Here is a 23,623-nt window from a genome sequence, read left to right as displayed (position 1 = left end):
TTCAATAAAGCCAAAGTCTATTGAGTGCTTTCACTCTGAAGGGCTTTACAAGCATAGATTGCTTGTTTACCCGCCTCTACTCAACTCCAAACATATCCTTTTATGAGGTCATTGCAACTAACAGTGTGATGTCTTGAAGTGAAGGCAGTGGGCATCTAGCACTGAAGTGAGCCCTGCTTTAAGCACGGGGTTTGGCAAATAGAAATCTACCCATACTCCTCACTCCAACTTCCTGATTCTGCACAAGTGATGGGACTCTAAGTGTCTTCTGATGTCTGAGAACTATAGTCAGAAAAACAATAGCATATCCTCTCTGCTGAAAAATACACTGTATCTCAGGTATTAGGGCTAGAGAAAAGAGATACCTCCAAACTAGTCCTTGACTTCTCTTTGTTCCATGATTTGTTCTCAAAACTTTGCATGTTTTGTTGGGCTTGGTTTAGTTTTACTCAGCTTTCAAACCTCATCTGCAGGCAGAGCCTGTAGCTCAGCTGAGATGTCTTGTTCAGTGTTGTGGTCCGTTGGATCTCCCCTTCACATCTATATATCCAAGCAGCCACTGAGTGCCACTGGGGAGGGTATGATGCCAATCCCACCATTAACAAGAATAACTTCACTATTAACCAGCATAACTTCACTTTAGTGTGTGACATTTTCCCGCTGCGATAATCGCTCCTACGCAGTCACATGAAAATCTGGTTGTGGGCACCCCGTGTGTCACGGGTTGCAACTGACCGCGTGTTCATCAAGGTAGCTCATTCTCACACAACCATCTGATGATACGCCTTTGCCAGCGGGCCATGTCCGGGGAATTACGCTTGAGGACTCAGCGAAAACTTTCTCCTATTAGGGTCTGGGACAGAGGAGTGTGCTGGGGTCAGGGGCTCTGTTTGAACAACCTTCTTTGAGACACAGAAGATAACGCCCAAACAGATAGCAATTTTTGATGCAGAGAATGCATACCAATGGAGGTAACAGCACAGGAGTGTTGCAAGGCATCTGGAGGGAAAAATACCCAAATAGCTGGCATTGCCTAGACGTTGCTTTCTCAACAACTGACAGCAAGAATGATCTCTCCATTTCTATCAGTTTTTTCCCAGCAATACTTGCTGGCTGCCAGAGCTGTGACCCTACCTTGGCTTCACATTTCCTGACCCAAGAATATTCCCGGTTCACCCTAATCACAGCTATTTTGAGATAACTAATTAACAAGTCTCCCCAAGAAGAAATGACCCATGGCTAATCTGGTTCACCTTACTCCGGGAAAACTCTGACCTCAGCAAACTTTCAGCAACTATTTCCAGTACATGTACTATCTTTATTGCCTTTGTTATCTAAAAAAGGGGGCTGAATTTGGAACATATTTGTTCAGGGCACAACCTGTGCTGAATGCATTTAGAAATGTCATAGTTTGCATTTAGACAGCTGATGAACTAACAAGGCAAGAAATTAACTCTCCCTCTCAACCAGCTTCATCTTACCTTATCTTCAGTCATAAATGGTAGGTGGTCATTCTCCCACATATACCAAATGTTGCATCTCCTTATTAGAAGAGAGCAATGGCAACACTAGATAAAATTGCCTGATGCTTGTTTTTCAGTAAGTCCATTTAGTACTTAATATCTGTCATATATAATCCAGATAGACTGTTTTTGTTTTACTGCATTTTTTTTAACTATACTGAAATGATAGCTGCATGAGGCTTAATTGAAACGGTAACTTTGAGGAAAGATATTGGAAGGCATTTAAAAGAACAAGATTATGGGAAAATACTTTGATTCCTTTCATAAATAGAAATTCTAATGTCACTGCAACAAGAGTCAGCTGGATATTCAGTTTATGACTCTGACTTGAAATTCGATGGAAGGAACATTCACGTGCCAAATTCAAGCATTTTTTGTCAAATTCAAATCACATCTATCCTATGCAGTAGTGTCTAAAAAAACCTGCATGGACTCATGCTGCCTGGAAAATAGCAGATGTGTTGGGGACAGTGTTGCCTGCAACTGCCTCCCCACTGCCCCCAGCCACCACACACATGATGAGGGGCTGGGAGCAGGTTCTGCTTCAGTTCCCACTCAGTACTCAATGCTCAGCTGGCTGTAGCCTGGGAGAAGATGAAGACACCCTAACTTGAACAGCAGCTGGTGAGGAATGAGGAGAATTGAGGAATAAAAGGATAAAGAAAGGAGCAGTGATGCTGCACTCAGAGGGAAGGGAGAAGGAAACAAAAGAGTCATAGAGTCAATAGAATATCCCAAGTTAGAAGGCACCTACAAGGATCATCAGGTGCAACTCCTGGATTTGACCCACAGTAACACTGGATTTTGGCCCATCTCTTGATTTCTGTATTTCTCTGTGGTGGTCAGGATGACAGCTGGGATGCAAAACTATAATGTTTCCAGCAATCCACCCAGAATTGACTGCATGCTACTGCTACCCTGCATTCCGTTGACGTGACCTTCCAACAAATAGATTGGGTAATGGTGTGAGTCTGCACGAGGGAGATTCAAGCAGGTCTGGCCATTTTAATCAAGAGAAAATGATTGAATGCCAATGCTCTGCAAATAAATAAAGGCTATGCACTGAATGAAGCAACGGGCTGTGTGATTCCCATCTTATTTGTTTTAAAAACTGGAAATTGACCATGGCCAATCACAGTTTCAGCATTTATAAACTGTCTGGCATTTGACTAGCACCAGTCTTACAATAAAAGTTTGTTTTTGCAATTTAATACAATTTCTCATTTTGCAGTGCATGATATAGTTTTGCTGCTCACTAGCATCAGTAAGAAATACTTAGTGAAAGAATGAAAACACCAGATCTAATTTTTAAATATTATTGTCTAGAACAGAACAGTTACAGCACAGTACCATGCTTTCTTCAGTCAACTGCATTAATTTTTGGCTACTGCTTTTAAGCAGAGCTGCCAAAAAAATGTTTAGATCCTAGGGACATTTGTAAGCCCTGAAGGGCTCCCTTACCTCATTCAATCATCTTTCTCACACATATAGAGATGCAGATTTTTGCTGACTTCAGGGGCATTCATATACCCAATAAAACATCTCTGTCTGATCCCATCTGAGCAGCTCTGTTTTTATTTATAATAACCCTTGAATTTTCAAGGAAACATTCAGCTAACCCTATTTTTCCTAACCCAGATTTAAAGGGATACAAGAAATTTTTCTGAGATAACATTTGAAATAGAACTCACTCAGAAAAGAAATAACTTGGAATGCTATTTTTTCTTACAGGCTTAATTAAAAATATAACTTCAAGCAGCAGGGTTTAAAAGTGTTTGGCTGTGTTTTTTAAGGTGTTTTGGTGTAGGATGGTGTTAAGAAATAATAAAGTACTGGCTTATTAAAAGTAGTAATTTGAATGTGAATTGTTATCCAAGGTAATTAAGTAAAATACTCTACACATAATGCATCTCATGTCAGATGGAAGTTATTGGATATGTTAATCTTTACACCTTTTAAAATAAGTGGAAGAAAGTCCCTGGGACTCAAGATCTCTGCAGACAGTTTCTATTAACTACCCTGTATGCATCTAATAGAATATTGTATACCCTGTATTGTATATGTATATCCTGCATACAAGTAATAGAAACATCCTAATCATGTTAGTTCTCTACTGAGTGGATCATACGCATATTTTGGAAGGCAAAGTCCTCATTGGCCAAGTTGGAAATATCAACCTTTTTTTTTTTTTTTTTTTTTTTTTTAATATAAAATAACTCTATAGTACAAAATATGGCCAAAAAAAAAATGCCCAGCATGTTAGGAGCTACACAGGAACTTTGAGCTTGCTTGTGGCTTATCTCACTTTGGAAATCCAAAGTCTAATGTTAAAAAGTAAATTTGGAGCATGACAGTATCTAAGAAATGAAGTGCATCCAATGAAATCCTATTGCAAGCAGTCAGAGTAACTTGGTGCGAACACGGAGACATGTCTGATAAGAGAACAGGGGGGTTCTCGCCCCAGCATTGCAATGAAACACACAGGTCCTTACCTTCGGGGAAGCAATCTTCAGGCTCCATCAGCTCCTCAGCAAACTCAGGGATCTGCTCCAGCAGTTCTGCAGGATTTGTCAAATCCACCGTGCTGCCTTCAGAAAGACTGATTTCATCAAGCTTGTTGTCAACAAGAGCAAAGATGAGGAAAACAAATTGATCAATCGCCCCAAAGGAAGTAGCTGAGTCCTTATTCCACTAACCAATATCCCAGCCAAAGCAGTCACGACAGTGAAATGGCCATGCTCAAGTGACAGCTCTACCTACACTAACTGTGGTGAGCTAACAGTGGACCCATCCTCAAGAATAGCAAAAAAACCGAACGGCCATATACAAAAAAAAAAAAAAGAAAAAAAAAGTGAAAAAGAATAACTCAAGAATGATTGTGAACAGCTACTGAATACTAATAGTAGGTGAAAGTCTGGAATGACCAAACTATTCAGAACTATAAAGCTTTCACATTCTTCCCTCCTATCGGATGGATTCAAATCGATGGAACCCAGCTGCTGAAAAGCTGGGGGAGGACTTGGAGGACTCATGCTGGGTTCCAGCCTCCTGGACATGAGGCTCAGCACCCAAACCTTGTGGGTTCATATTGCCTCTGGTCAGCCAGGACCACGTCCTCCTCTCTTCTGCTGTGGCTTCTCCTACAGGATGAGCAGAAGTCTTTCTGTCATGTTCTGCTCACAAGATGACACACCATGTTCAAGTGAGAAGGCTCTTTCACCTTCCTCATCCCACATCCCCATCCTGGGATGGGACCCATTCACCTCCAGCTCCACACTTCTGCTCTCAAGATTTAGGAGGAGGGACACAAGAATTTCAAGGCTTTTTGGAGGACCTATCGTTTGCTCCAAATGTTTGATCCCCAGTCTAAAGTACATTGTTTAAAAACACCTCAAATCCTTTTCTGCAAAATGGGAACAAATATATTCCCACCTCCTGAAGCATTGGTCATTTTATCTTCTTAAAGCAAGAAGTCTCAGGTGATGTGGGAAAAAAAGTCTGGAGAATGGATTCTTGAAGAAAAGCTGGTTTTAAGGCTATGTGGGAAATTGGGTTAAATAAAGCAATGGATTTTCATGAAAATTTGATGCCTAATTTTGAATTTTGGCGGCATTTGTTCCTAAAACAGTGATACAAGATAACATAAACCACCCAAATAAGAGACAGAAATTTTATTTCAGATCAAAGCTTTCTTCTGATATTAAACATTTTTTAAGAAGACAGGTTTTTGTTTTTGTGGGTTTTTTTTTTTTTTTTTTTTTTTTTTTTTTAAGTTTAGTGGTCAAAATAATTGTGCTATAGGTCTGTGTTAATCCAGAACTATATTTTTCTTGATTACTCAGCTAGGCCATTATAGTTCAAGGTCTATTATTTACTCAGCCCTGCTCAGTATTTGCTTTTGACTCTGTAAAAGCGGTATCTGGCACAAGGTGGTTTATTTGCAAACTGTCTTACTTTCTTCCCTGAGCACCTACTGAAACATTGCTGTGCTTAATCTCATAATACTGTTGTTTTCATTTTAAAAATGAGGACAATACTACTTAACCCAGGCTTCTAAACAAGGGATACTTATATGAGATAGTAATATAAAAGACGGAACGTGCACATAAATTATTTCCATGAAGATGACAGAGTTAGAGAATAGGTACAGCTCTGTGTATTTATTATTAATGTGAAAATGGGCCCTCTGTTTTCCAGTGTACAGAGGCAATGCAAAATTTATAGCTGAATTCAGAGAAATGCTGAACCTGGGGTAAAACGAGCAAGACTGAACATTCCAGCAATACTTGTAAGCAGGATGGAAGCTATGTGTTTGCAATTAGCTGCAGCATCCCAAAGGTCATAGTCTTGGCTAGGGCTTTTAATGCTCTGCTCAGAAGAGCAAACAATCAAGAAGAGATCATTTAAAAAGAGAGCCAGGCCAGAAAGCACAGGTCAAAGACATGGCCAAAGCTTCTAAAAAATCCATATTCAGAATGCAGCTGTCATACAGAGAATAGCCAGTTTTCTACAGGCTACAAACAATATATGATGGTAGAAAAAATGTCAGGTTTTCATACTATCAGAACTTTCTGTTACTGTTCATTAGGGAATGCATTTAGTCATTATTTCTTCTGTTACGAAGTCGTCAACAGACAGAACACTGAAGTAGTCCTAAATCACACACAACTGCAGGATGTAGAAAATAGGGGTCCCGATGAGAAAAGAAGCCTTGTTGGATACAATTCTAACCAACAGGGAGAAATCAAAGAACATTGTGAGAAAAATGTCAGCTCAATAGCGTCATCATTGGGAGTGCTGTATTTATTAGAGACAGGTTGGGAAATTCACAGAACACAACTGCAGGACACAGTGCAATTATATTAGACTACAAGGAAACATCTTAAAGAATTGAGAATGCTCGAGAGTTATCTATGAGGAGGAGTTTTCAGAAATCATTAGAATCCATCAGTGTCACAAGGAGATGGGGAACATGCAAGACAACACGGACAGGATTTATTTTGAAAAGCCTTCAAGGAAGAAGAGGCAGTGACTGTGGATTCAGAAAACAAGGCAAAGGTTCTGGGGTCTGAACAGGGACTAGAAAAAGAATTCACACATATGAGAGAGGAGGGAAAGGTTAGGAAAGCTTGTGGGAAAAGAAGCAGAAGTTACTCTTAGCCAGAAAGGTGAAAGGGATTGTTTTCATGAACACTGTGAGAAAAGAGGCATAAAAGTAATTTATGAGGGAGATGGGACTAATGAAAATTCAGTTGCCTAAGAAAATAAAAGCTTTTTAAAAGACCAACAAAGCGATCAATAAAAAGGGAATGAGGGCTTGTTAGAATTAGCAGAAATGTAAGCAGGGAAATATCTAGAAAACCTAAAACAAATGTAAATCAGCAGATCCAGCAAATGCACATGGCAGAGCATGGGCGTGCAGGGATCTGACACACGTTAACACACCATTTGCAATCAATAGCAAATGCTCATGGAAAGCTGGAAAGAGCCCAGGAGAGCAGCAATAAGCAAATACAATACTGAGCTTAGAGAAGAGTAAGAGGGAATAATCATGGGAATCACAGATCACCAAACTCTTGCTGCAGCTTGTAATTAAAGTGAATTAAATAAACTCAGCGGAGAAAAGTAAAGTGCTTTCTTGGAGGGCAGCTGAGTGACACATCAAACAGACATGAAGACAGCGAGGCAGCTCTCCTGTCTGCCACCAGTCTGTGCACAAGTGGGAACCAACAGGCCAAAATAAATCAAACAGGACAAAGAATGTCCCTACTTTCTGTTGGAGAGGTGTACCAGGGAAAGGCAACATCAGAAACCTCTTTGGAAGATCTCCCACCTGAGCTGAGGCGGTTTTTAATGTGTTTCTGGGTGGTGTGGTTCTGTCCAGAATGGCTTCCTCACCCACTGCTTAGCTCTCCAGTAGTGGCAAACTGATGGGAATTATTTTTTTTTTTTCCAGAAAGCTTTTAACAGTGAGAAGCTGCAATCTGACTGGAAGTTGGTGTTTGCTCAAGATTTAGCTCTCTTATCTGCCTTCTCCCTCTCTCCATAACCTCTGAAGACTGCAGTCTTAATCTATCAAACTGACAGATGATGTATAAACCTGGATACAATATCTGTGTTTCTATAATAGAAAAGCTGACTTTTGAAATAAAGGCACTGGCTTGGATTCCCTCTTTGCTTCATGGAGAAAACCCATGCTAACAACCCAAATGTAACAGAAACTTCACCTTCAGAGGAGACCTGAAGGGATTAGAGCACCAAAGATACGGAAGAGAAACTGACCAATATAATTTTCACAGTGATGGATAATACTAAATTCAAGAGACTACTGAAACTGGGGAGAAAGAAAGTGAAAAAACACATGCAAAGAGTATAGCACAGTGAGACTGGACTCAAAGCACTACAGATGAGTGAGTGCAGGGATAGCACATCAGTGGGTAACCTGGAAAGCTGTGATCTCAAGTCACCTGGGGTAATATTAAGAGATCAGACATGATTTCATAGTGGGATATGGTGATGCAAATACCCTACTTGGAAACATCACGTCTAGGCAATGAGATACTACTTTTCCTCCTTATTGTTCTGTGGGAATTGTATTTGGAATCTGTTTAGTTCTTGGCAAAACAATTCTAATTGAGTTGTAAAAAAAAAAAAAGAGATAAATGAGTTAGATAAAGGGTGCAGAGATACTCACTGGCAAGAAATAATGAAAGAACAAAGGCACGTGACTTTAGGGAGTAAGCTAGTAATGCTCTATTAATTTATATTAATTCATAAAATGAAAATGACATAATAACTGGTAAAAGAAGGTAATGAAATAGCATTTTGAAAGGAAAAAAAATAGTCTGATTATTAAGGCATTACACCCAGCCACATTTTTTTTCTAAATGAGTGAACTATTCCCTTTGATAAATAAAGAAGTCACAGTGGCCTGACACATTTAAAGGCAGATTCCAAACAGCCGTACAAAATATTTTATGGGCCAGTGTTTTGGCAAAGAAATCAACTGGTATGTTCTCTGAGTTCTGTGCCACCAATGATTTTATTTCTATGGTGCCTTACTGACGATTTGTACGGGATGAATTTTTAATCATATAATGTATCCTTTACTGACATGAACAGTGTTTTAGTCAGAACACATTCGATGCTTCCTGTTATTGACTGAACAACTCAGAGCCTCGTCTCTTGGGCGTATCAAATCCCTTAAGTTACTTCCTCACAGTTGTTGGCTGTATCTGGCTAGCCCCAAGTTCTTGGGACATTCATCAAAAAGATTAGCATGTCCTCGTGTGTCGGCACAAAGATTACTTCTGAACAGGAGGACTGTAAGGATGCAATGTCCACACAAGATTTAGCCTTCAAAAATAGCATCCTTTGGGCTTTGCTCTTTCATGTTGGCATTCGTAGCCTCATGTGAACTTCCGTTTGATTTCAAGTCATCCCTGGATTATTGCCATATTCCTCCACCTCTTTTTGAGCAGCCACAAATAGAATCAATTATACTCTACTATAGAAAGGTGACATTTGTGTTACAGGACCCTTTGAAAGTTGAGGGAGGAAATGGGGATTATTACTTTATCGCAGTGTTGCTGAATATATCAGAGCTAGAATGTTCCTGTCTTATGACATTTCATTGTAGCACTAAAAAAGGATGTAGTTGTAGTTGTTGCCAACACATCAGGGTTTATGTATCTTAAAAATACAGTTAAACAGGAAGGATAGGAAATCCCCTCTAAGAAAAAATCTGGAGATGGTGTTCTAATTTCTCCTAGATACAATTCTTTGTCTCATTAGTTTGAAATCTGGAGTATCTCTTAAGTACATACAAATTCTTTTTATCCAAGATTATGACATGAAATGCTTGAGCTTCCTTCCTCTAAGGTCCGGACCTTTTTTTGCTGAATACAAAATCCAATATGCCAGTAAGTATTCTTGTGAGATTGCTCCTGAAAGAAACCAGGAGCATTTCTGGAGACTGGAAGTGGAGTTGAGCTCACCTAAGTGTAATCTACATGACACAGACATTCACAGCTCAGTTTGTTACTCTGGTGTCCCCTTACAGCCAGAAGAGAAAAACAGGTACTTATAAAATGCGCTTCATCTGGTCTACTTTAAATGTTGATTTCAGCAGGATATGAGACACTTTCACCTAATTATATTGGCTACAGATCCTCATTGACTATTAAAGGGTCTCACATGACAAATCTAGAAGCAGATGTCCCCCCTACGTGACAATATGACTCAGCAGGCCGCTGAAGATGAGCTGCTCTGTGGCAGCCCAGTTTCCATTGCCCTGTCAGGATTTCCGCATGGGATTTCTCCTGGTGGGCACAGTCTCACCAACACAACGAGAAGCAAATCTGCACTTTGCCCGATATGAACTGAATGACACCAAAGCTTTCATGTCAGGTACATAATAAATTCTTGCACTTCTCATGGGCCTATACTTTTAACATGAAAAAAAACCCACCAACAGTTAATATGCCCCAGACCCCCACACAGATCGGTGGCATGCACTATGGAGCTGGCGTGACGAATGGCATGCAGCATCAAACAGGAAATTGGTTTCTGTTACCTCTTTTTGCCCTACTGGAGGTGGTGGCTCAGCCTTCAACTGCTTATCCACGTGCAACTCACTTAACTCTTCACAAATCTCAGAGTTCTGACTCCGGGCGCCTGGGCTTTGGCATCGCTGCCCCCTCAGCTGCAGCTGCTTTTCCTGCTGGAAATAATCCTAGATGGGTTTACTTTCCTTTTCTTTGATAGCATGCTTAGTTCTTAAGGAGATCTCCCCAGCTAGAAGAGAAAATAGCCTGAACTACACTTATCAGAGGATGACATCTTAAGGAAAAATGGCAAGCAACAAGATTACACAAGCTTATGCTGTAACTTTTCAGGTTTAACAACTGGATATGTCAAGATAACTGGCTGTAAAAAAGGAAATTACAAATAGACCGGCTTATTGTTTTTGAACTGTTGCTGGGGGGCAGGAGGAAATTTCCTTCCCTTCTCCATTTTCAACTCAATTTGGAGGCACAGGTTTTTGCAGAGGCCCAGGGCACAGAAAGGCGCTTGCAGATCAGCCGAGGGCTGCAGGGTGTGCTCAGCGACCAGAGGTGATACTTAACATCATGGCTGGAGGAAGGTCTGAGCACAACGCCCAGTGCCACACCACCGCTCTGCTCCAAATGGCATGGGAAAACGAGCTACAGATTCACAGGAGAAAGCTAAAGGTATCCAAAAGTAGAGATGAAAACCTGCGGGTGGACATGTAAATGTGTGCAGTGCCTATTCAGGAAAACACTTCAGTGTCCTTTGCACCCACTGATGTCAACGGGACTTAACCACAGGTTGGAAGGAGAGCGCATCCATAAATACTTCACTAAAAAGGGATGCACTGCACTGCAAACACATCTGAGCAGACAGCAGCACCATTAAACTCAGCCATATTGTCCTGGGGCGATGATTCCTGCCGCTGTGCTCCCTCCAAGTGCTGCCAGGACTAATGGCAGAGCAGAGCACGTTTGCATGGTTGGCTCCTACATCTGGAGGCCCAGGTTCACCGCTGGTGTAAATCAGTTCAGCTTCATTGATTCACCTGTGATAGGGATTTCTCTGAGAACTCCGCGGCTCTATACAGCACTGCCATCGTTCATGCCATTGCTAATGCTGCTACTGAATTATTAATAAAACTCAAGCTGATTTCAAAAGGCTGTGCTGAATTGCTTACAGAAGGACTTCCATGCTGAGAAAAAAATTACAAGCATAACAGGATTTCAACAGTAATTATTTAAACATATTTATCTTCTGCTCGTCCACCTTTTTTTTCCCTTTGGCTTGAGTGGCATTCGGTGTTATTAACGTATTAAACAAGCTTCTCCTCCCCGGGGAGCAGCAGCCTACCTGCTTTCGTTCTAAAGCCACATCACCACAGAAAGTCCCTCAAGAGGAACCGGCAGCAGAAAAACACTTTATTCCAAATATAACCATCTGAGAGAACAGATGACACAAAGGAAGCAGTTGGTTAAGCAAATTGCTCTCCATATAAATACCTTCGGACTGTCAGGTTTGTACCAATCCTTTAAACGTCGTTCTGTGTTTCTAGTAAATTAATTCAAAATCAAATTACTTGTTTCCTGCTTCAGAAGGCATGTGGTCTAAAATATATTCCAACTTTAATAAATTAAATTACGCACATCCAAGCCTGTACCTTCTGCATGAGAATGCATTACATACAATTTCTACCACAGAATCACAGAACTATAGAATCATATCATGGAATCATAGAACCAAGTTTTCTAGGCACAGTTTATCACTGATTTTCACAATCCATAATCACTGAATCCCTGACAAAAAGTAACACTTCTAAAAGAGCATCTCTGGAAATACTCTGTTATTCAGGGGAGAACACAGAATCATAGAACCATTAAAGTTGGGAAAGATCACCAGGATCATACAGTACAACCATCAGTTCATCACCACCACGACCGCTCAGTGCCACAAAATGCTAACATGGGAAGCACGTATACTTGAGTAAGGCACTAAGCCATAGAAAGTTGCATGTTTTTTTTGTTTTTGTTTTGTGTTTTAATGCAATGTGCATACAACTTAGTACCAAGTAATCTTAACGGCAGCGTATCAGTTATGGTGCTAAAACAACAGAAACAATTGTTTCATGTTGAAAGTGCAATGCAATCTAGGGTGACATCTCAAGTTCACTTATGCAGAAAGGTTGTGCACTCAGACTCATTAGAAATGAAGGCATAAATGAGAACAGACTGTGTAACTCAGTTGATCTGACAAATATCCAAACTGTTAAGCAAATTATTGCACTGAATAACTAAGCTAGTGTCAAGTGAAAAGCTTATACTGTTGCATGGCACCAAAACTCAGGAATATTTTCATAGAGACTAAACTCCAGGAACACAGCCCCAGCTACTTCCCAGAAACTGCATTTGTACCAGGCATCTGATGAGTTAATATTAATTAATAGTGATGGAACACATCGTGGCAAATCACCCAACAAGATTAGCAAATTGGGTTTCTGCAATGGCTGATGCCAGCCCCGGTAAGCCACTCTCCTGGGATGGAGTCTCAGTTCCAGCACACAGTGCCTGAGGATCAGCAGGAACCTGTCCGGGGCAAGGTATGCTCCTCACAGTCTGCTTCACTTTGGACTATTTGCTTTTGCTCAAATTCCAGATGATTTGCTCTTCTGGAAGCAATGGCAGCAGGTTTATCTCCTGTAAAGCTCCCCACCATGGGTGGTTTATGTCATTTGTTTTTAATTTTTATATCAAATGCCATGTTGGAAAGGCAATACAGATTATGTTAGTATTTACTGATTCAGTTGTTCATCATTTACAATGTAAAACTTTCCAGCAGTACAACAACTTTGTGCCCTCAAATGGCTGATTGGAAGCCTGGAATGTACGTCAGCTCCTTTGGAGCAGCAGCCAGAAGTTTGCTCACCCCTGTTCAGATCTGGGCCCTAAAAAGAGGTGTTCAGCCAACACTGTGCCAGGGATTATCACATGGAGCAGGATGGATCATGTCCTGTTGCCCTGCATGCTGCAGGTCATTGGCAGCAATAGGAAAACAGCAACCGGATTGAAACCAGAGTATAATTTGGATTACATCTCAAGTGTGTGTGTGCACAGACCCACATACTTGTTTGATGGCACAAATAAATACAGAGGCTCCACACCACATCCTGCCTCTGAAAACCATAGATCAGCTAATTGTTTTGGGCTCAAATGGGGATTAGTGCAAATGCCAATCCCTTGCAAAGAAGACTTGCTGTTGGCAAAGCAAGATAAATACCTGTCATCGGTGCGGATTTGCTTTATTCCTTACCCGTGGAAACAGCACTTTTTCCATCCTGTGCAAATAAATTTAGAAAGATGATCCCCAGGCTTTCCTCTTTGATGGGGATCAGCTCAGATGGGTTCTCCTGATGCTTCACTCACTGCCTGAATTGTGAACCTGGCTTGGAGCATTTGTCTCCTCATTCCCTGGCTGTGGTTGTCATGGAAAGGATGTGCAGGAAATGTCCTCTCCCATGCAGGTGGGGATGTACAAAAGTAGCTGGCTCACTGCTGAGCTAGCAAGCACGTACAAAGGATGTGGCAGGATTAAGTTGTAACATATTTCATGAGATTGGCACTGGATGGGACAATGCAAATGCAAACTGCACTCTACTCTGTCCACGGAACGTGGGAGAGCATTAGTCCTACCATCTTCTCAGCACCCCACCAAGATCACAGAATCACAGAATCATTAAGGTTGGAAAAGACCTCTAAGATCATCTAGTTCAACCAACCCATCAGCACCACACCCACTAAACATGTCCCTGTGCCTTCTTGCAGATTTTTTCAGTCACTGCCCATTGCACAAAGCAACACCAGGAGCGGAGGACACTGGCGACAGAAGCATCACTGCCTTAGCCATTTGTAGATAACAGTATGATTCTAAGCCTCCTCAAGAAATGCTACTGAATAGAGCAGCAATTAATCCTTCAACAGCCAACAACATATCTTATGGAATCATGGAATCACAGAATTGCTTGAGTTGGAAGCGACCCTTACAAGTCATCTCATCCAACTCCCCTGCAATGCACAGGGAAAACACAGCTCCATCAGTGCCCCATTCAGCCTGACCTTGAGTGTCTCCAAGTAAAAAGCATCCACCAGCTCTCCGGGCAACCTGCACCAGTGCATCACCAACCTTATTGCAAAGAACCTATACCCTATATCCAGACTAACTCTCCTGTTTTACTTTGAAATCTTTTCCCCTTGTCCTATCACAACAGATCCTGCTAAAGACTCAGTAACCTTCAGAGCTTCCTATAGTCAGCTCTGGGACATGAAAACTGTAACAAGAACCTGAGTAGCAAATCCAGCTCAGTGGCAGAACACATGTAGTTACCAGAGTATACTGGTGTATACTCCAGCAAGTAACTGTTGATGTTTATGTTCCTCCTTGCAGACAGCTATGGATTTCCCAAAATTACAGTGCCTGGAAGCTATTGGCATCCTTTCTGGGCAACAGTTTGCATCCAGTAACTGGCATCCTTCCTGTGCAGAGAAGCCAAAAAGTAAATGATCGTGAAAGCTGAAATGTTTATATCCTACCTCTGCTCAAGGGGAGAACCAAGCAGACTGCAGTGCTTGCCGAAAGCAAGTGTGCCATACCACCCAGCAGCACCTGTTTCCTATGTGAAGATAACAGGAGGCTGCAGTCGGCAGAGCTGTCAGGCTGACAGCCTGTGGATATGCTGAATTCACTCTTTCTGAAAAGCCTTCAACAATCTGGCTAAAATGAGAGGGAAATAAATAGGCTTGATATAGGGAAACAAATGGTGGATTCTCGTGACAATCATTTATGATCCTGGTTCTCCCCTCACAAATGAATGTAAATCCTTGTAGTACTGACAAAACCAGAGAATTTACCTTTCTGCATGCTCAGCATGTGAAGAAATGTCACCAAATACATCAGGAAAATCCCGCTGTTTCCTTAATATGAGGTGGGAAAATAAATACCATTAGCAGACGATGGCACCTATGATGTTTTTAAGGTGTGAGAGTCGTAGGATTTTTTGAGTTGGAAGGGACCCTTAAAGGCCACCTAGTCCAACCCCCTGCAATGAACAGACACACACAGCTCCATCAGGTGCTCAGAGCCCCATCCCCTGACCTTGGATGTCTCCCACTTCTCTAGGCAACCTGTGATAGTGTCTCACCAAACTTAACATAAAAAAACCTTTTCCCTATATCCAGTCTAAATCTCCCCTTTTTTTAGTTTGAAACCATTTTCCCTTGTTCTATCACAACAGAACCTGCTAAGGAGTCTGTCCCTTCCTTACAGCCCCTTTAGATGGTGGAAATCCTCTCTCTTGTCTCCCTGGATCCTTCTCCAAGTCAAAACAGCATTTCTGCACTACTCCTTCTAAGACTGATCCAGAACATTTTAAGTGTTTGAACTCCAGGCCTGGAGGAGCAGGGCACATCCTATCTAACACTGTGATCCTTGCTGGCCCGAGATCTTTTCCCACACTGGGCAGCACGCTGCCCATAATAAAGCATTGATTCATTAGTCCAAAGGTTCAGTCTTAAAATTAGCTTAAGTGGGAGAAGTTGGCAAAAAGATGGACTGCCAAAGTTAATTTAGCTTGTTATCAATTCAGTAGTCTTAAATAGGCAGTGAAAGTGCTTCATAAGTGTTCATTGTTCAGAGTTCAAGCTAATACCCTCTGCTAAATTGCATTTTGAAGTTTAATCACACTCTACTCTATGTTTCTTTTGGTAATTGGGATCTCTCCACAGCATAATATGAAGAACTCAAACTAATGGGCTCCTCTGATGGAAGCTTACATTTTGGAAGTTTGCCTCAAGGCACAGCACGCTTTGAGAGGGTGCCTGAAACACCCTGGTCCTTTCTCCCTAACAAGGCAGTAATGTTTTCATCATTAAGGAAGCCTCATCTTAATCAGTCAATAGTGAAAGAAAAACAGTCATTCTTATAGATGCCACTATTTCCCATTCTGTTCTTCTGGACCACTGGACCATCTTGAAGCAAAGTGATTTCAAGCCCCCCCCCCCAGCCTCATGCACATACACACGCTTGCTGTCTCCCCTGGCACAAAAACTGACTGCTGTTCATTTTGTCCAAAACGCTAAATGTTAGCATTTTCCTTACCAAAGGCAGAAACAGCAAGAAATGCTCATTTCTGGGCAGAGCGTCGCTCCGGGGAGGGACAGGGATCCTGGGAAATGGCACCCAGTAGGCTGTGACTGACGCGTGGTCCCCAGTCTGGGCTCGTGGCCAAATGCATGTTGACAAGTCTGCTACGCCTGATATCAGCTCACTCGATGCCAGGCTTTGCTTTTTTATTTTCCTCTTTCTTTCCTCCATCAGCTCCCTGTGTTTTCCGGAACCTCAGGCACTATGCTGCAGACAAATGTACGTCCCGAGCACCATGCATGCTGGCTGAGCTTCCTAAAACCTTTATGGACACCATGACTGCTATCTTCACATCAGCAGAGATCTGACATTGAGCCTTGCTCTGCCTTGTCAGACTGAAACAAAGTAGATACATATGCCATTCTATGCATCAACAAAGACAGAGGTGCTTTATATCTGTGATTTACAGCTCGTTGTTTGGTTGGTTGGTTTGTTTTCCTAATGGGTTTGCTGCTATTCTTCCTAAGGTGGTAAACACAGAATTATTCTGTTTATTTTATTGCTAAAACCCCCTAAATTGAGTTTTCAAGGAATGAAAAGTAAAACATGAAGTTTAAAAAAAGAGAAAACCAGTCAAATGGTGCATCTAATAACAGCGAAAAAACACTGCTGTCTCACTTGATGATCAGAAAAACACTGTCCCAAATAAACCTGAGAAGTAGACCACTGCAAGATTTACTGTGTGCACACTCTCCTGTAGTACAAACTGGGGAGTCATCAACTGACTTCGAAGGTATTTCATCCAGCAGCACTAAAAGGGAATTTGTCCCATGGATTGGAACTGCAAACAGCCCAAATGTAAACACTGCTTGAAAGGGCAGTACGGTTCCATGCAATAAAGTATATTTCCTGCAGTAAAAGGCTGGAATTAATGCACCCTGTCAAATAAATGCATGACTTCATCTTTGATTTGTAGATGTTAGAATTACTAGGAGAGTAAAACATCGTCACAAATACTTTTGTATCAAAATCTTTACGTGCTGGCATTTTTAGGGCAATCATCGATAATTTCAGTCACACTGATGTCAACCTGGAATAATTCAATTGACTGTTACAGAATCACACCTGTTTTAGTTATTGTCCATAATGGACAGAAATGGTACAGTTCAAAATCCACTGACTGCAAAAGAAACAGATGTTGGTCCAGATGTGCATGGTGAACTCTCTGTTACCTGAGATATTTAATTCTTCCCTCCACCTCACAAATGATGTATCACAGCTAAAATAAACTTGCAAGCTCTGTGCAGGAATTATTGCTTGAAGTCCTTGACTCTGCGTTATGAGAAAGCTAAAACTTGATGATCCCAGTGGTCCCCACTGACCTCGAAATTATTAATCTCTTACTGGAAGAAACACGGAAAAAAGCCATCAGAAACTGCTTCACCTTGTCAAATGAAATTGAATTAAGTCAGTAACGCTGAAAAAATTATGGGGAAGAAGAGAGGAAAAGCTCAGGGTTCAGGGCAACATGGGAGCTGTACCACTGAATAGAAACTGTGGTCACAGACAGCTCTGTCCCTGGCATGTACGGAGGCAGATATTTATCAAAAGCCTGGCAAACTGATTTTCCAGGGAGATGAGTTTGGTAAAGCCCAAACAAATATGTGAAGGAGAGGAGAACTGCCAATTGATAAAAAACATCAACGTGACTGAGAAAGCAGGGAGTTTTGTGGAGCAATGAATATTCATTGGGCAGTGTGCATCCCTTGGGTTCTCTGTGCAGATGCAGGCTCAGTCCTCTTGGAAATCATAAGAAAGATGCTGTTGTGTCATTGAAGGGTCTTGGGGGAAAAGGGGCCTACAGGAAAGATGAAGAGAGACCACTTACTGGAGAGTGTAGTGATAGGACAAGGGGTAATGGCTTGAAACTAAATGAAGATAGGTTTAGAATAAATATTGGGAACATATACTTTACTAGGAAAGTGGTGAGATGCTGGCACAGGAGAAGCTGTGTGTGTCCCATCCCTGGAGATACTCTAGGCTAGGTTGGATGGGGCTCTGGGCAACCTGGTTTGGTGGGAGATGTCCCTGCCCATGTCAGGGGTTGCAACTGGATGTGCTTTAAGGTCCCTGCCAACCCAAACCACTCTGCGATTCTGTGATTCTAAAATTCTAACAGCACATTGAGGAAGAGCAGGTGGGAAACAGGGAAACACTGGGAGGCAATGGAGAAAGCATCCCCTGCCTGCAGTCATACTCCCTGCCAAGTCCTGGGAAGGTGAGCTTGAGCAGGCAATAACTCTCTGCCATTTAAGGATTTCCACACCCACGGAGAAGCCTCAGAAATGGGAAGGCACAGAATCTTTGCACGCTCAGATGGTAAAAACCAGCCGTAGTGGGAGCTGTGATCTGGCTGCTGTGAACCACGTTGTGCGTGCCTGGTGTCGAGGACTGGGCAAGAAGCTGCAACATGCTCCGTCCCAGCAGCAGGCAGAAAGCACTTTCCATATGACCCAATTAGCCACTCCATTGGAACAAATCAATAATGGCATTTTCTGGAGACAAGCAGGCAAGTGCTGCTGGCTCGGCACTGCGCTGCATGGGGAAGTACGGAGGTGTTATCTCTGCGGAAAGCAGCATCCACGCCTGGCTTTAAAACTGCAGAGGGGACAAATGTGGCCAAGAGCCAGTAGTTACTGCAGCATCATAGATTTTCTTCTCTGTAGCATGCCACAGATAGATCAAGTCAGCAGTTTGATTAAGGCACCATATGCAGCAATTTAATTTAAGAAAGGGGAGAAGGCAGTAACAGCCGTACTGGGCTGACTCAAACAACAAAGAAAGTTTAGAGCAATTTTCTGATGTTGTGCGAATGATGTTTGCTGAAGGGGGACCTCCTCAATGCAGGAAATGATCCAAACTTTGCAGAAAGACATACATTCACTTAGGGGTTAGAAATAGAAATAACACTGAGTTCAATGGTGAAAGTGTAGGACATTATTTTGGGAAGTAAGCTAGGATGTCAGCCCAAAATCACTCATCTGGAACCTCTTTTTAGTCTGTCGTGCTTGTTTGTTTTTTTTTTTTGAACCACAAACTGATGTCTCTGTGATAAAGGCATACATCTGGGCTATAGCTCTGGGCTAAGCAATAACAAGGCAGGAAGTCTTACTTGTCTAATGTAAATGGCATGGACTCCTCAGATGTCTGAAGCTTTTAATGCAATTAAACTGCAGGTAAGTTCTGGTAGGAATCCCTGTATCAGGCTGATTGTACACTGAATTGTTCCATCACTTTACTGTACCCCCAAATCACAGAATCATAGAATACTCCAAGTTGGAAGAGACGCATAAGGATCACTGACTGCATAAGGATCACTGACTGCAACTCCTGGCTTCACATAGGTTCACCCAAAAATCAGACCATACATTTGAGAAACAGATCCTTACTCCTTAAGGGAATGAAAATTGATGTGTGTATGAAAAGGTTTTTTATAAGCAGTTACAATAAAATCTATGGAAGCTTAAGAAAGCAATTTCTAAGTTTTAATCATCAGCAATGCTAAAATAAGAGCCCAAAAGAACGTTGAGAAGATGCAACCAGAGAGCTGCTGTGGCTGCTGCTGAGCTTCTGGGTGCTGTTCTCCTGCTAGGACAACCTGTATTTCATAGAATCACAGAATCCTGAAGGTTAGAAAAGACCACTGTGATCATGTAGTCCAACCACTAAGCCACCCCACCATGCCCACTGACCACATCCCTCAGTACCACATCTCCATGGTTACCTCCAGGGATGGTAACCCCACCACGTCCCTGGCAGCCTGTGCACTCAGTGCATTGCCATTCTTTGAGAGTTTTTCCTAATATTCAACCTGAACCTCCTCTGGCACAACTTAAGGCTACCTCTCATCCTATTTAGAATTACATATCTCAAAGAAGACGGAAAAATGGAAGACCATTTTCATGTAATAGAAGGCAATCTGGACACCAACAACATCCAAAGCATGAGTGGGACAAGGAGTGGGGATGGATAAAGCACTAAACAAAAAACTTGCAGTGATTGGCATGAACACATGTGCCAACACCAGGAAGACTAATAAAGCAAGTTCAAGGCGATCCTTCCTCAGTCTCACCCTCTTCTGCCAGCTTCTTGCACCTGCGCTGACTGCTATTGCTCATCTTTTCTTTCTGATCCTGTCACCATGCGTGGGCTGCAGGCATGTGTCTCCAGGCTCTGTGAGCAGGCAGAGCATCTCGCTTACATCTCAGCAATCAAAGGAGATTTAGAAGCTATCAGGTGGGCTTGCTCCTTCAGAGCCCTCTCGGTGACAGTGCCACACAAGTGCAGCTTTCAGGATGACGGCTGCTGCCAGCGTAAGCTTTGGTAATAGAAATGGCAGCTGAAATTTAAACTGAGACATTTCTAAGGGTTTCTCGTCATCTGAAATTTTAAACTGCTGTGTAACACTGTAAGGCACAGTTCTCTTAGCCAGGATGGCTTACTTCAGAGCAGTTTTGTGAATTCCCCAGAGAGCCCAGCATTGGTACAGGAGCTATAAGCTGAACTGATCACAGAATCATGGAATCACAAAATCTTAGAACGGCTTAGGTTGGAAGGGACCTTAAAAATTATTGAGCTCCAGCCTGTCTGCTGTGGGCTGGTTGCCAACCACCATATCAGTCTGTCCAGGGCCCCATTAACCTGGCCTTGAGCACCTCCAGGGATGTGGCAATCATCACCCTACAATATCTCATTGGGACTCACAGCTTTGTGGTTCTGCCTGAGACCAACCTCTCTATAGCCTCTTAGTCATGATGGATGAGTCTGGAGTGATGTGAGCGCACAATGACCAGAATATGGCCCAGGACCTTCAGCTGACAGAGGAAGTATGAAGGGCATGTAAGAACTGTGTAGATTCACTTAGCCATGCGCTTGAGAGGCATGCAGTGCATGTAACCTCTTTATACATTACTTTTTGTCTTTTCTCCCATGCAATTGCACCAAAATCGACATGCATTTGAAGAAAGGCAATATTGCCAAAGGGCTGCCAAATTCCAGGTCAGCCCTTAACTATGAAATGAAGCAGGGTACATTTTCTCCTCCCAAACAGTTTATATAAATGCACATTCTCTTTGTACATGCTAAAATATTTAAATATGCAAAAATATGGATTATAATTAGGGGAAAGTTAGAATAGATTTGAATGTTTAACATACCCTTGGTAGATCTTGTTTCAATTCTGCATGATGTCCTCTACACAAAAGGATACTTCACCATAATTGTGCCCTTTCAGTGTAATTACATAATTTTTGCTTTTTTTCACGTTGTTCTTCCTTTGTGAGCTCTGCTGTGGTTTTCAAGACCACCCTGGAGAAAGGAGGTGAGGGCCACTGCAGAGATGAGGCTCACAGGACTGAGGCTCCCAACAGACAGCAGGGAATTTTAACCCTCTGTGCCTCACAAGGCTGCCCTTGACACAAAGTTTAACATATCATAACGCCTGCAGCGCGACACCCAAGGAACTGAGGCTTAAACAGCTGTAATCACAGAATCACAGAATCACTTGAGTTGGAAGAGACCTTTAAAGGTCATCTAGTCCCAGCCCCCTACAATGAACAGGAACATCAACAACTCAATCAGGTTGCTCAGAAACCAGTCCAAATAATTTATTCTGTGGGAATATATGTGTTGATCAAGGGATTTTTTGTTGGGGAAGAGATCATATGTCTTTGGAATGAGCATCACCAGAAATGACAGTTCTTTGAATGACTCAGGATATGCTTTCCCACAGCCCTTATTCTTATTGAGACACTACAGCTATGCAACTTTATTAGTGTTTTGTAGGAATGCAAATACAAAGCTCATCATGCAGTTATCTTGTCCACTGCTGAGCTTCTTCCAATTTTTATTTACTTATCGTGCCAATGTATTTTGAGCCTTCAAGTTGGAATTCTCTCACATGCACATATTTTCCCCTTTAGGAATTTGACAAAAGTGAGTTCTAGATATCTGAACACGCTTCATATTGGACCCATTTCAGCAGTAGACCATTAATGCCTCAAAGGCTGACCCATCTATTTACGTCTTTGCAGTGGGGAACAGCAATGATCTACAGCTGCCGCTTATCGAAGCCTGCAAAACACTAACAAAAAAGCTATTCAGTGTACTTCTCAACTCCTTTCCTTCTATTTCGCATATGTGTTAGCAGTGAACTACACTACTTCCCTACAGTTCATCTATTCTGTGGCAATGTGACAATATTAACCTAATATTTATTGAAAATTTTGCAAACAGACGCAGTGTGGAAACTGAGTATTTGGGCTTGCTTCTTCTAATGAACTTCTCTTTCTTCTCATTTTGTTTCACCCTGAATCCTTGGTGTTTATATTGCATCTGATAGTTTGAAGTTTTGTTACTATTTTCAGCTCAATTTTTTTACAATGCTCCATTGCATTAAAATACTTCTCATATATCAATTATTTCCCTCATATCTCCAATAGATCTTACTAAAGCTCACATTTACTTGTCGTACAGCATAAAATGGATTTCAACTTGCCTAACCTTCTAACACACATGCCAGCACCTACATGGACACACTGTGCAGCAAAACAGAAATCCACATTTCTCTATTTTTCAAGTACCATAAGCCGTAAAATTCCCAAACCCTCCATGCTTCATGCTACTGTTTGCTAGCAACTGTGAACAGTGCTCTTTATCCTGAGGAACGGGGAATATAGTTCTGAAACATATACACATACATATGCATACAGAAATGCACTTCCAGGCCTCCTGGGCACTCTTGTGCAAAGTTTTAACAAACTTTTAATCTGCATTCTGAAGGAAGAAGCTAAGAATTTTTAAGACTGTGATCCTTTGTCATGCACAGTGGGTATAGCAGAAAGGTGAGCATAAAAAATTCCCCCTCAAAAAAGAAAAAGTCTCCAGAATTAAACTCATTTATACAATACTACACATTTATACTGCTTAGTATTGGCAGGTTGTCTGATATTAAGGCAGTCTACTATATTCAAATTTCACTTTTCAAGTTACTGTGCTTGTAAGTTTAACATACACAAGGTTGAGAGTAGCAAAAGTCTTCAGAGAGAAAACAGATACTATCCCTAGTCAGCCTTATGCTCAAAATGTTTTCACACATTCCTGTTTTATGTTCAGCTAAAAGAGGGAAGCAATGGACAGGACCTCCCTAGCGCTTTATCACCGAGCACACAACTGCCCCACAAAAAGCCCAAACAATATAGCAACTGTGCCTCCAAAACAGACCATTTCCAGAAATACATTTTTTAAAATGAGATGAACTATTCCCTAAAAGTGTTTGACAAAATTTCTCACCTCTTTTCTTGCAATCTAAATATCTGTTCAGACAATGGGGCAATTTTCTGACTCCTTGCCCTTCCAGC

General features: G+C 41.8%; 1 protein-coding gene across 5 annotated transcripts in view; it reads right to left on the bottom strand.

The window, feature by feature from the left end:
• Positions 1-23,623, bottom strand: part of LOC128085553 (sodium channel protein type 5 subunit alpha-like) — a 206,019-nt gene that overhangs the window by 43,426 nt on the left and 138,970 nt on the right. For 3 of the 5 annotated variants that reach the window (XM_052693156.1, XM_052693159.1, XM_052693158.1), the window contains exons 17-18: positions 10,099-10,245; positions 4,016-4,136 (exon numbers count right to left, since the gene is read on the bottom strand). In XM_052693156.1, the coding sequence (XP_052549116.1) occupies positions 4,016-4,136; positions 10,099-10,245 (268 nt within the window). The remainder of the gene's footprint in view (positions 1-4,015; positions 4,137-10,098; positions 10,246-23,623) is intronic. The other 2 variants (XM_052693161.1, XM_052693160.1) reach the window with 1 other exon arrangement.

The sequence above is a fragment of the Tympanuchus pallidicinctus genome, unplaced genomic scaffold (genome assembly GCF_026119805.1).
Source record: "Tympanuchus pallidicinctus isolate F22 unplaced genomic scaffold, pur_lepc_1.0 scaffold3, whole genome shotgun sequence".
NCBI classification, from domain to species: Eukaryota; Metazoa; Chordata; class Aves; order Galliformes; family Phasianidae; genus Tympanuchus; species Tympanuchus pallidicinctus.
The sequence above is the reverse complement of the archived record's forward strand: the minus strand, read 5'-3'. Positions and strand labels throughout refer to the sequence as shown.